Here is a 14,008-nt window from a genome sequence, read left to right as displayed (position 1 = left end):
TTAGTGTGGGATGTTACCTCTATCTTCAACTTAAGCGCCTTCTGCTGTCTGCCTTCCCCTGACTCCAGATTTTCTGTGTCTCAGCCCTCTGGCCAAGTCACAGAGTTCAAACCCCTTTTGGGGTATCATGAAAAAGTCCCAATGAATCTGGATAATTCTTCTTCCCCCTTGAACTACTGAAGACCTCTCCTTGTCCTTGCAAAATCCTATCTCAAGGCTTCCCTCAAAGGGGCCTGTGCTACCCTGTTATCTCTCTGTTACCCTAGCCCTGGGCTTCTCTCAGCCAGGCAGACCTGTCTCTTCTGCAGTCTCCGCCTCTACTGAGTTCCTTCAGTCTCCTTATAATGGCTTAGCTCCACCCTCTCTGGCCAGGAGCCAATTAGCCACTCAACTCCCCCGGTGCAGAGCAGAACAGATTGGGTGCATTCACTAGCCTTGCACATGATGGGCGTTAAGCCCCATATCTTTCTCTCTCTCTCTCACAGACGTACACACACATACACGCACTTTCTCTCAAGGTAGAACCACTCAGGGTACACTCTCCCCTTCACTGCATGGGGCCCCGTAGCCACGCCACCTCTTCCTCTACATCATGTACTCGGGTGAACAAAGAACTTTTTATAACATTCCCTCCAATATCCTCTCTCTTGGATGTGTATTTGAAGGGCCTCCTCTGCAGCAGTTAATCTCTCTCGAAGTTCCCAGATCTGCATAATCTCCACAGATGGTGTGTCCTCCGGTGGTCACCCTTGAGGTGGTGGGTCAGGGTCCACGATCAAGGCAGCTTCTCCCATCTCCACACTTAGGACGTCCATTCCCCATGAACTCACCCAATTAGCTTCCTCTTGGCAGGGACCTGCTCTTGGCTTCTAGAAGCCAGGGCACCCTTGTCGGGTGTTTCCAGGATTCACAGGGCAGCTAGCTCCTGTTCGAGTTGCTGCCAACAATTCTTTTCAACACCAGGTCTAGCATTGTGAGAACCAGCTCTTGCACTTGTTTTGTGGCCTCCTCTATTATCTTCTATCATGAGGCTTTCATCTCCTTCATCTCTTAGTTTGCGCCTTCTGTGACTGTGTCTCCATGGCCTGTAACTGACCTGGCATTTCTTGTTCACCTCTCTTGACTAACTTCTCCCAGTCTGCTGTGTCCACGCACTCTGGTCCCACCTCTGGGACACCTGGTCCAACAGACCGTGTTTGGGGGACAGTCATCTTATGGTCAACTCATCCATGCAGTACTTGGTCTTGTAATAGTGCTGGGAAATTAGGCCAGCTTCTGCTTACAATTTTGGGCCAAGGAAGGTCTTTTATTGCACCAACCCTCAGTTTGTTCCTCTGACTTGTATATCTCTCTCTACTTCCGCTGTCAGGTAGACTCGTGTCTCTCCATGCCCACATGAAACATGCACCAGACTATTTTCAGTCAGGAAACTAATCTCCCAAACTAGCATCTGCCCACATCCGGAGCCAATCAGTCCTCTCATTTCAGAGCCAGCCTCTTTAGCACTTATCAGGTACACTGGAGTGCACCCCGTACCGAGAGAATAGACTGGGCTGTAGTAGCAATCCAAACAGCAGCACTTCATGTGTGGGAAGTATTTTATTACTCAGTTGGCCACACCAGAAATACACAACTGTGTTTTCCTCACCCACCCAGGTGCCTGTCCCAGGCGCCTTGTGATGACTAAGGCACCACAACCTCTTTTGGTTTCTTAGATACCAGATTGCCTAAGAACTTCTCCCCTCTATGTGTGCTCCATGCCATCCCAGGGTCAGAGTTCTCTGTCACCTTCCTTGCTCGAACAGTCCCCTGGAACTAAGCCCCCAACCAGGGGGTTCGGTATTATCCCCTTCCATACAGGTCTCCGCCCTCTCCACCGCCTCATCAGTAGAAGTTGGTTAAAACATCCTGACCCAGCTTTGGGCTCCAGCAGGCACTAGGAATTGTTCTAAGATTACAAAGTCCACCACTTTAGCTAAGGAGTTTGCATTGGATAGCAGCCAGTGTTGCCAGATCCCGTAAATGCTGCACTGCCACATTACGGCACACCCCTCTGGTGACAGGCTCAGTCCCAGCCTATGCAAAATGGCATCTTTTACATTTCTACGGAACTGCCCCTGCTCATCAGACAAAGCTTGGCAGGCCACTTGAGCTTTTCCCAAGAGGAACAGGGCCTCTTGAGCTGCCCAAGAGGATTCAGTCCATCCTGCTGCGGTCACTACCCCCTCAAAGCTGCACAAAATGCCTCTGGGTCATCAACTGGGCTCAATTTTGCTAGGCCGGATACTGCTCTGGCAGAATTTTCTTCGTCAGAAACTACCCAGGACCCTGGGGCCCATTTCTCTAGGCATGACAGGAAATGTTCTTGCCGAGCCTGTTGAGCCTCTTGCTGATGTTGCTGTCCTTGTAATAGATGCAACAAAGGGCATGCGTCTGCTTGTGCTGGGCAGCCAGCATGCGGATTACAGCCTCTAGGTTCCCCACAGGAAAGAACAAGAAAAAAAAAAAGAGATTTAGTCTGTCTGTCTGCCCCTCACCTTTAAGGCCGTAGGTATCTCCCTCCTTCCTCAGAGGTGAGTCTCCACAATCCCATGCTAGTACCAATATGTGGTAGGGCTCACTCACCCTTCAAGTGCCCCCTTGTGTCAGCGCAGGATGTTGCCACTATTTTCAACTTCAGTGCCTCCTGCTGGCTGCCTGCTGCTGACTCCAGATCTTCTGTGGCTCAGCCCCTCCAGCCAAATCACAAAGTTCAAACCCCCATCTGGGGTATTACCAACAAGTCCAACTAAATAAGGATAATTCTTCTGCTCCCTGGACTACTGAAGTTCTCTTCTTGTACTTGCAAAATCCCTATTTTGCAGCTTCTCTCACAGGAGCCTATGCTGCCTCTGTTACATGCTGTCCCTGTTATTTCTGTATGTTACCCTAACCCTGGGCTTCTCTCAGCCAGAGAGACCTGTCTCCCCTACAGTCTTGCCCCTCAACTGACCTCTTTCACTCTACTTATAATGGCTTAGCTCTGCCCACTCTGGCCAGGAGCCAATTAGGTACTCACCTCCCCAGGTGCAGAGCATGAGTAACTGGTGCATTCATTAGTCTTGCAGGTGAGGGGGTTAAGCCTCATGACAGAGTTAACCCCAAAGGAATTTCACAATAAAAGACTGAATATTCAGGATGATACCTTGACCATAGCTTGCACCACGGTGGCTGAGTCCACAGCACATATGATATAGAACATGTTTGAGGTTTGTTTGGGGGGGGATTATTTGGCAGTGGGATGGAAGAAAGGGAAATGGATGCATGTTGTGAAGTTTCGGGGGGTTAGATCTGCATTAGTTTTCATACCAAAAGGCTTCAAAAATATTTAAAAACAAAAGTGCCTACAATCTGGCATTTGCCAAATCTAAGCTAATTTATTAGGCAGGTTTCATTGTAACTAACTGGCATTTGGGCAAATCTGCAGCTACGGTAGATCACTTTCCCACTGTGAATGTCATCATCCCAAACAGTAACATTATCTACATGTAAAGGTCAGCTGAGGTCTATAAAAGCCTCAAGGAGTGAGGCTGCGGACAGTCTGATTTATAGGAAGACAGACAGTGATCTTTGGAGGCTGTGCCCAGTTTGAGTACCATGGGATTAGGTTTGCAGGCATGTTTTAAAAAGCTAGACTATGATCAGCAGAGGCATTGTTAATTAATCATTCCCAGAATATTATACTCAAATGGTGTCACTGCGGCTTGTAAACACAATCAAATGACTGCTGCCAAACGTGGACTGTAGTAAGAAATACCTAGAATGATGTGCATGATCAGAATATATTTATTGGTTGATATTGGAGTCTTCTGGTTCATTATTTTTCCAAGAAAAAAAAAAGTCAGACACTACAAAATTGCACTACAGGAGAACATTTTGCCTCTCAATTTCTTCATTAATCATTGCAGAAGACTTAATTACTATAGCTCTCGTGGTTGGTAACCCTTAAATAGGATTACCATATCAACAGGATAACTTTGCTATGCTTCTTAAATGTTATTTGACTCTGTACTTTACTGGTTCTTTCTCCCCTCTTCTTGCACTGGTGCCCAACCAATTCCTACAATTCAAACCTGATGCTAGCTAACAGAAACAAAAGGTGCATGAAAAAAATATTATTGCTTTTGATACAAAGAATCAAGAAGCTATGAGAATCCACCCTCTAGCTTCACTAGAGAAGTGATTGAAAACTGTCAAACGCTACCTTAACCATATAAGCATAGAGTCTTATCCTATAATCTATTAAGCTATGTGTTCTCCAAATGATATATTAGAGGAGTAAATTCTGCCAACTGTGCCAAAAGAATTGAAGCCTGATCCATCTTTACCTCAGACCTTGTATATTTCTGAGACTGAAACAAGGGCAAATGCAGGTGTGGGCATGGTACACATTGAGGAGCCGCTTATTTGTTGTGGGGGCCAGGCTTAGAAGCAGTGCTGCTAAATCAGCAGCCAATCAGGGGCTGTGGCCACTCTGTCAGTTCCAAGGCAGCAGAACTGGGCTCATTTGTTGCCTAGCAGCAGTTAGTCAAGGAGCAGCCAGCAGTTGGTCTGTCTGGACCCTGAGGATAACTCCCTGTGCACAGCCCTGAAAAGTAACCTTCAGCTTGTTTTACCACATCATGTAAATAAAGCTAAATTCTTCTCTCAAAGACATCCTTTCTACTTCTTCTGCCTTCAAAGGGAGTTGTGCATGTGTCTTTCTGGTTGCAATTTGGCTCTAAACAGCATAGGATAAAGCCAGTTCAGTGACCCATCACTTCTATTTTTATTAGTGTCTTAATACAGCCTTCCATTTTGTTAAACAGAACAATATTTCAACCACAACAGAAAATTAACTTTTACTTTAAAGTAGCAGTTCTGGAGCAGCGGTTGTTCGAACCCTATGTGGTATTTTGTAGTAAGAACTTTCCAAGAGCCAAGCAGTGGAGGGGTACGGTGGGGCTGAGGGCTGAGACGGGTACATGAGAGTCTCTCTATTACCATGTGATCTTCCAAAATAAAGAGTGTTGGGAGACACAATTGTCCTAAAGAGTTTGCAGTATCCTGCGGAACCTCATTTACAGTATGCTTTAGTTTTCATTTAAATTCATGCACTCTAACAAGAGTACTGCTGGTCCCCAGACTTTCATTTCTCCATTCCCTCAGATGAAAAAGAACAGGACCTGTCTCCTCTCACTCTCTCGCTTTCCCATTCTACCTGTGCCTTCCTTCCGGAGAACGATAACAAGCCTAAGTTACAATAAAGGCCCTCCAATAACTGGAAGTGATTTCCTGAATAAAGAAATCTGGAGAAGACCATTCATGCCTGCTGAGGGAAAGGATTTTAACTCAACTGGAAGGATTCTAAATGCAAATGATTTTTTCTTTGAATTAGCTCAGAGAGCCTGTGCAGGACAGGGGGAACTAGGAGAAGTCAGTTATGTCACAGCTCCCAGTGACAGAGAAAGTGACAATCTCATATTTCTCTCCCCCCCCCCCCCCAGCTTTTATGCCTTCAGTGACAACAGAGGAAGGTTATCAGCTGCTCAATATGGCTTTTTCACAGAAAATAAATCCCCCTTTCTCCCTGGTTACACAATCTCATTCATTTCTTGCTAAACCGTTTTATAACATTCATGTCAAATCTTTCTGCAGCTGCTACCTCATTCCTAATCCTCCCCATTCTTTGTCTTTTTCAGCAGGGCTACCCTTTTCAAGCAACTTGAACCCTGCCATGTCACTGTCTGTCTTTTTCTCTTTGCTGGCTGAAAACTCCAAGCACAAAGAATACATCAAAATATATATTTAGCAGCTGCAAATAAGAGATGCAATCTATTCTCCTCTCAGGGAAAAGAAGCAGGCACTGTGCATTTTCAATACTTTTGTGCAACGTGGAGAGGGGGTGGTTCATTACCATTTCTAGGCAGCTACTCAAGTTTGGAGAATAGATTATTCTGAACCATATTGTATGCAGCACAAGTAGTGTCACTTAAAGCTAAGGTTGCCTGATGCTTTCCATTAAAAGGACCTGTTTTCATTGGTTATAATCTTGCCAAACATAAACCACTCAGGTTGAAATTTTCCATGATGGGTGACTGCCTTAGGCTGTGTTTATGTAGTTTTTCTTAGTTTCAGCTAAAATGGTTCAGTCATTTCCAAGAACGAGGCTCTAAAGATTCCAACACTGATGTGGACCCATGAGGGGTGGGAGTGGGGGGTCATTATGGTACTACACAATGGAATTTGTGTTCTCAATTTGTAAACTTAAAAAAAACTTAGAAAATTACACACACACAAATGTTAAAAGAACATAAAGGTTGCAAAGTCAGGAATTCAAAGGTTAGGAAATGACTGAATTAGAGGTTGCCTGTGCAACCTTACTTCAGCCTCCTTGTGAACACACATTATGATGCAGTCTTTAATTACATGATCACATACTATTTCTCTCACAGGATCGCTGCCTCATTCAGTCCACAGGATGTATCCACTCTGGGGATGACTCAGGATTGTGTAGTGAAGGAGGCTGTTGTCTGTAAGACCCCAGCTTCATTTGCTGCAGAAACTGGAAGGTGTGTAGTGAACGAGGCAGGGTATTGCAGGAAGAGAAAGGAGGGTTTCATGGTTAAGGCAGTTGAATGCTGCCCTAGAAAGTTGAATTCTATCCCTGCCTCTACCACCTATTTGATGCTGGGCAAATTGTATAAACTAACATTTTCACAGGTGTCCACCGTGTGTTCCTTAATTTTTTGGGTACCCAAATTGAGACAACTGGGGTCTGATTTGCCGAAGTGCTGAGCACTGACAGCTGCAGCTCAGCTCAAGGGAGCTCTGCTCTGAATATATAAAGTGCTATAAAATGCTAAGAATTCTGAAACATCAGGTCCTAGGCATCTCAGATATGGGACCCAAAAGAAGTTGATACTTTTGACAGTTCTGTGCATCAGTTCCTCATCTCTAAACCTGGGATAATATTACTTCATCTCATAAGGGCAAGGGCAGTGAAGATAAATGCATTAATGTTTGTGAAGCACTTGGATACTGTGATGAGAGAGCACCATAAGAAAACCCAAGAAGAAATCAATAATTCTCTTCAGTTCAATGTTTGGATGGTGTGCAGTAAATAATGCATGGAGTCACATATTGAATGATGAGGATAAAGAGAAATTCAGAGATTATAAAGCCAGAAGGGACCACTGTGATCATCTAGTCTGACCTTCTGTATAACACAGGCCATAGGACTTTCCTGAATTAATTCCTGTTTGAACTAGAGTAGATCTTTTAGAAAAACATCTAGTCTTGATTTAAAAATTGCCAGTGATGGAGAATCCACCATGACCTTTGGTAAATTGTTCCAACAGTTAATTACCCTCACTGTTACATTTTTTTCACCTTATTTCCAGTCTGAATTTGTCTAGCTTCAGCTTCCAGACATTGGATCTTGTTATATCTTTGTCTGCTAGACCAGGGGTAGGCAACCTATGGCACGCGTGCCGAAGGCGGCACACGAGCTGATTTTCAGTGGCACTCGCTGCCCGGGTCCTGGCCACCGGTCCGGGGGGCTCTGCATTTTAATTTAATTTTAAATGAAGCTTCTTAAAACATTTTAAAAACCTTATTTGCTTTACATACAACAATAGTTTAGTTCTATATTATAGACTTATAGAAAGAGACCTTCTAAAACCGTTAAAAGGTACTACTGGCACGCGAAACCTTAAATTAGAGTGAATAAATGAAGACTCGGCACACCACTTCTGAAAGATTGCCGACCCCTGTGCTAGACTGAAGAGCTGATAATCAATTTTTTGTACATTAACTACCCATTCAGTGAGCACCATCCAACATATGCCTTGAATAGAGCACGGGTCCTTTGGAAAAAACAGTTTGTAATCATGTATTTTAAAAGACTGTATCATAATGCACATGCACCAAGAGGGTCAAATTATGGTTGCACAAGGGGGCCACATTATGGATGCAAAGGAAGCCTTAATTCTGGCATTTCCTAACTTATGAGAGCTGGTCTTCACATCTTCAACATTCTTTTATTGTAGGTTCTTTTATATATAATTTTATCTACTCTCCATCCTGCATAATAGTCACAAAAGCACATTACAGCCACTACTGCAACCACAGGGCTGTAACAGTCCTCACAGCCAGTGCACATCCATCCTATCCCACATAACTGTAGACTAAGTGCCCCTTCCCTGACACCCCACTTTGCCACTCCTCCTCTCCCTCTGCACTTGGTTGCAGGTTGCTCTTACAATGCAGAGCTCTGCGGAATGTAGTGCAGGGTCTCCAAATCCTATCTCCCTCCCACGGGGCTGGTGCAACCACTAGGCGAACTAGGCGGTCGCCTAGGGCGCCAAGTGGTTGGGGGCACCAAAAAGTGGTGCAGGGAGGAGCTGCCTTCCGGAGGCACCGGAGAGCCAGAGCGTCGGCTTGCGGGTGTGGCAAGCCCCAGGCATGGAGGAGCCGGCGCGGCGCAGTGGGTGCAGCAGCCCAGCAGCGCGACCCCCGCCCCGGCTGCGGCCTAGTGCCCCCCCACAGGGCTCCTGCAGGCTGCACGAGATGCATGCAAACAGCAGCCCCCGTGTGTCCCCCAGATCTCCCCTCACTGCGCTCGGGTTTTGCGGCTCCCGGAAGTGAGAGTCGCCGCTGCCTCAGCACTCTGCGGGGGAGGGGCTGTGCGCACGTCAGCCCGGCAGCGTGTTTTGCCTCCACATGGAACCAGCATCTGACCGGCATGGGCATGGTAAGGGGAGTCCCAGAGGGCAGTCATGGAGCAGGGGGAGGGTTGGATGGGTCACGAGTTCTGGGGGGGCCTGTCAGGGGTGCGGAGAGGGATCAGAGCAGTCAAGGGACATGGAGCAGGGGGGTTAGATGGGTCAGGAGTTCTGGGGGGGGCTGTCAGGGGGCACGGAGTGGTTGGATGGGGCATGGGAGTCCCAGGGATCTGTCTGGGGGTGGGGGTGTGGATAAGAGTCGGAGCAGTCAGGGGAAAGGTAGGGGGTACAGTCCTAGGGGGGCAGTTAGGGTGTGGGGAGGTCTCAGGAGGGGGCAGTCAGGGGACAAGGAACAGGGAGGCTTAGGCAGGGGGTGGGGTTCTGGGGAGCAGTTAGGGGCAGGGGTCCCAGGAGGGGGCGGACAGGCATCCCAGGAGGGGGCAGTCAGGGGACAAGAAGTGGGGGGAGGTTGGGAGTTCTGAGGGGGACAGTCAGGGGGTGAGAAGTGGGAGGGAGTGGATGAGGCAGGGCGGGGCTAGGGCAGGGCTCTCCCCCCCCCAATCTCTTTTTTGATTGTTAAAATATGGTAACCCTTGGCGAGGACGGAGCCGGGGGGCATATGGGGGCTGGCACCTGCATGCATGCGCTACAGTCTGCAGGAGCACCTGGGGGGGCTGTTGGGCCGCAGCCTAGGCAGGAGGGGCGGGGGGCACGGCTGCTCCCTGCTAGCGGCACCGCCGCCTTTGCAGGGCTGCTGTCCCCCTGCACCGCGCCGGCTCCTCCATGCCTGGGGCTCGCTGCCACTGCAAGCGGGACACTCTGGCTCTCCGGTGCCTCCGGAAGGCGTCGCCTCCCTGCCAAGCTGCTGCAGCGGCCCAAGCCTGGCAAAGCCAGTGAGTGGACTCGGGGCAGGGGCACCAGGGTGGGGTGAGGAGGGCTTGTGGGAGGGGGGGCTGTGCACCCTCCAGGGGAGTTCGGGGGGGGTACGGGGGGAACCTGGTCTGGGGAGCAGACCCTAGGCACGGCTGGCCCCTGGGGTCTATAAAGGCTCATTGGGATTTGCCCCTCAATGAGCCAATGTGCAAGGGCGCAAGGTGGAAGTTTCACCTAGGGCTCAAAATATCCTTGCACTGGCCCTGCCCTTCCATCTGCACAGTTACTGAGCATCGTTTCTCTGGTTAAGGGCGTGCTATGGCCAGGTGGGAGGGACCAGAGTTTCTCTCTCAGTATGCATTACTGTCCTCATCTTGAGCAGGAAACACATTCTTCTCCCCTCCTTCCAGATTAAAACATTTAAGCGTGGCATGGTGGATCACAGCAAACTGAACAGAAGCCTTGTTTATTTATTTATTAAAAGGACGACAGAGATAGTTATACAGCTTCCTGGTTCTGAGGCCATCATCACACCTTGCAAAGGCCTCCAAGAACACTACAGTATACAAAAGATGAAGGATTTTCTGAACAGCCATTAGACTGGCTTTTCTACTGATCACCAATGGACTAACTTTCCTACCAGCATGTCTACACTACATTCTTTTACAGCTTTGTCTCTATCAAATAATGCTGAAGAGAAATGATATTTTCCACTTATTTGGTTGTAAGCTCTTTAGGGCAGGAACCATGTCATCTTCATTTTCAGTGCCAAGCAGGGGTGAGCTGCAGCGGGTTTGCACGGGTTCGCGGGAACCCGTTGTTAAATTTAGCAGCCATTTTAGAACCGCTTGTTAAGGGCTGCTAAATTTAACAAAAGTTCCCGCCCACTCCTCTCCTGCTCCGCCCCCTTCTCCTCCCCCTCCCCTGCTTCCCGCGAATCAGATGTTCGCGGGAAGCCTGAACAAGCAGCATGGAGGCAGCCAGCAGGTAAGCTGGGGCGCGGAGGGGGAGGGGAGGTGCGGCTGGCTCAGCAGCTCCCGGTCCCAGACCGCGGCTCCCTCCAGCCCAGCGCCGGCCCGGGGAGTCGGGCCCCGCGGCTGCCGCCGAGCGGCCGGGCCCCGGCGCCGGCCCGGCCGGGGGAGTCGGGCCGAGCGGCTGGGCCCCGGCGCCGGCCCGGCCGGGGGAGTCGGGCCGAGCGGCCGGGCCCCGGCGCCGGCCCGGCCGGGGGAGTCGGGCCGAGCGGCCGGGCCCCGGCGCCGGCCCGGCCGGGGGAGTCGGGCCGAGCGGCCGGGCCCCGGCGCCGGCCCGGCCGGGGGAGTCGGGCCGAGCGGCCGGGCCCCGGCGCCGGCCCGGCCGGGGGAGTCGGGCCGAGCGGCCGGGCCCCGGCGCCGGCCCGGGGAGTCGGGCCGAGCGGCCGGGCCCCGGCGCCGGCCCGGGGAGTCGGGCCGAGCGGCGCCGGTCGTGGTCCTGGCAGAGTGGACCCGGTCCCCAGGCAGTGTGGTAAGGGGGCAGGGAGGGGGTGGCTTGTGGGGGGGTGGATAGGGGTCAGGGCAGTCAGAGGGCAGGGAACAGGGGGATTGAATGGGGGCAAGGGTCCCAGGGAGCAGTCAGGAAAGAGCAGGGTTGGATGAGGTGGTGGGGGCACTCAGGGACAGAGAGAAGGGGTAGTTGTATGGGGTAGGGGTTCTGGGGGGCCATTGAGAATGAGAGGAGGGGTTGGGTGGGGCGGCAAGGGGCAGTCAGGGGACAGGGAAGGGGGGGATGGGTCAGGGGTCTCGGAGTGTGTGTGTTAAGGAACATGAGGGGTTGGATGGGGCACGACCCCCCCCCCCACGGAGGGGGGGGAAGGAGGGAACCCGTTGTTAAAATTTTGGAGGGAGGAGGGAACCCGTTGTTAAAAAATTGGCAGCTCATCACTGGTGCCAAGTGAACCTCCGGCACTCAATACATACAAATGTTTGGTACATTTTCAATAAATGACTCGGGCTTATGCCCTACCTCTTCCCTAACAGGTCCTCTGCTTGACTGAATCCCATTGTTCTATCCTTTCCCTAGTGAATTTTCCTTTGTTGGACCATTTGGTCTCCCATTGCTCTGATCAGCCATACCTTGGTTCTCAAAATACCTCCTCTTAAAGAACACCAGGCAGGAGGCTCTGTGGATTGCAGTTTGATAACCAGTGCATTAGAACAATGCACAGCCAGTTATAAAAATTAGCTTGGATAGCGGATGGCAGGGTTTTGTATGGCATACGCTTGCCATTTCTTTTAGCAAATTATGATGCCCTATAAACACAACATCTGCAAACAGCTTACAATAAAAAAACAAATAAACAAAACCCTCTATTACTAAGGCATCAGCCAGACTGTCCTTTTGGGGCAAATCCTCAGCTGGTATAAACTGACATAGCTCCACTGAAGTTGACACCAGCTGAGGATCTGCCACTTTATGTATAGTAAGCTCCAAATTGTTGCAATGAACTCATTCTCCGCACAACCCAAATGCACACAGAAATTAAATATGGTTTGTCAACCTTATACAAATAAATCAGGCTTTGTGCACTGTTTGAAAGATTAAAATAAACACATAATTACACCAGCTCTCTAAATCTGTCCACAGCTCAGAGGATAAATGCCTTACCTCATTATATTTAAATGTTCTATCTCAATCTGGGTTAAGAACAACCAGAGACAGTGGGCTACCAACATGCTGTACTGTGACAAGAAAAGAGATGCTACTATAGATCAGGATATCGGCCATGTTTGGTCTTCCATCTTCCTTTATTGTGTCCTCCATTCCTCACCTCACTTCCTTCCAAGCAGCATCATTTTATCCATTATGAATATGTGTCAAGTACAATAGAAATTATTTCTTTTCCTAACACACAGCATTTCTGTTTCTCAATTCAATGGTTTTTGTGCATTACAAACAGGGGCGGCTCTAGAAAGTAGGCTGCCCCAAGCAACGCGGTGCACTGCGCCGCCCTTCCCCGGTCCCGCGGCGGGTCCCCTCTTCCCGCGGCTCCGGTTGAGCTCCCGCCGGCATGCCTGCGGCAGGTCCACCGGAGCCCGGGACGAGCGGAGCTGCCGCAGGCATGACTGCGGCGGGTGCCGTGGTCCCGCGGCTCCGGTTGACCTGCCGCAGTCATGCCTGCGGGAGCTCAACCGGAGCCGCGGGAAGAGGGGACCCGCCGCAGTCATGCCTGCGGCAGGTCCGCTCGTCCCGGGCTCCGGTGGACCTGCCGCAGGCATGCCGGCGGGAGCTCAAGCGGAGCCAAATGCCGCCCCCCCGGGAAAGGGCCGCCCCACGCGCCTGCTTGGCGCGCTGGGGTCTAGAGCCGCCCCTGATTACAAACCAATTCCTACCTGTCTTGCTCCACCAATAGTCCCACTGATGTCAGCAAGTAAGGTAAGCCAAGATTTACTCTGTAAATCTAATTAACCTTTCAGGAACAAATCTTGTAAGAATTACTCAATCCTAATGTAAGCAAAATTTCCAGATCTTACATTATCATATTGAAGTCAGTGGGAGTTTTGCCCGAATAAAAACTGAGGCACGCAGGATCTAGTCCAGGGATTAGCAACCTTTGGCACACAGCCCGTCAGGGAAATCCGCTGGAGGGCCGGGACAGTTTGTTTACCTGCAGCGTCCACAGGTTCGGCTGATCGCAGCTCCCACTGGCTGCGGTTCGCTCTTCCAGGCCAATGGGGGCTGCAGAATGCAGTGGCCAGCACATCCCTTGGCCCGCGCCAGTTCCTGCAGCCCCCATTGGCCTGGAACGGTGAACTGCAGTCAGTGGGAGCTGCGATCAGCCGAACCTGCGGACGCGGCAGGTAAGCAAACCAGCCTGGCCCGCCAGCAGATTTCCCTGATGTGCCGCGGGCCAAAGGTGGCCGATCCCTGATCTAGTCCATAGTGTATAAAATGGGATATACGTGCTGTGATGGGCACTGGATAAAAAATAGTTGATGGCTTCACAATGGTTTCTAAATTATGAACACCGCTGGGCATGTAAAAAGATTTTGCAGATGATTATCAGTGCCAATTGTACCAGCAACTCCAATGGCAGCAGATATTATAATATTCTTTGTTTCTGAAATATTCTAAGATGCTTTGATAATAAACTTTCCATTTAAACCAAGAACGTGGTTTGGCAGGATTTTCCTGGCTAGTGCTTACCTCTTTCAACCTGTCCAGTTCATTCTGCAGCGCCTGTTTGGATATTTCCACCTCAATGATCTGCTGCCGAAGGATTTCATTCTCATCCTCTGCTTTAACACGTTTCTCCTCCACACTCTCCAGTTCATGGTGCAGTCTGACAGATACATCTTTGGCTACCTGGTTAGAATGGCATAAACATCACGTATGAAGTCTGACTACCTGAACATGAA

The 14,008-nt window shown here is 50.0% G+C and overlaps 1 protein-coding gene across 3 annotated transcripts in view; it reads right to left on the bottom strand.

Moving 5' to 3' along the window:
- LOC123364713 (microtubule cross-linking factor 1-like) overlaps positions 1-14,008 on the bottom strand; it is a 199,187-nt gene that overhangs the window by 146,775 nt on the left and 38,404 nt on the right. For all 3 annotated transcript variants that reach the window (XM_045007047.1, XM_045007044.1, XM_045007045.1), the window contains exon 3: positions 13,797-13,955. In XM_045007047.1, coding sequence (XP_044862982.1) covers positions 13,797-13,955 — 159 coding nt within the window. The remainder of the gene's footprint in view (positions 1-13,796; positions 13,956-14,008) is intronic.

The sequence above is a fragment of the Mauremys mutica genome, chromosome 2, assembly GCF_020497125.1.
Source record: "Mauremys mutica isolate MM-2020 ecotype Southern chromosome 2, ASM2049712v1, whole genome shotgun sequence".
Classification (NCBI taxonomy): Eukaryota; Metazoa; Chordata; order Testudines; family Geoemydidae; genus Mauremys; species Mauremys mutica.
Note: the sequence above shows the minus strand (reverse complement) of the source record. Positions and strands in the feature narration are given on the sequence as shown.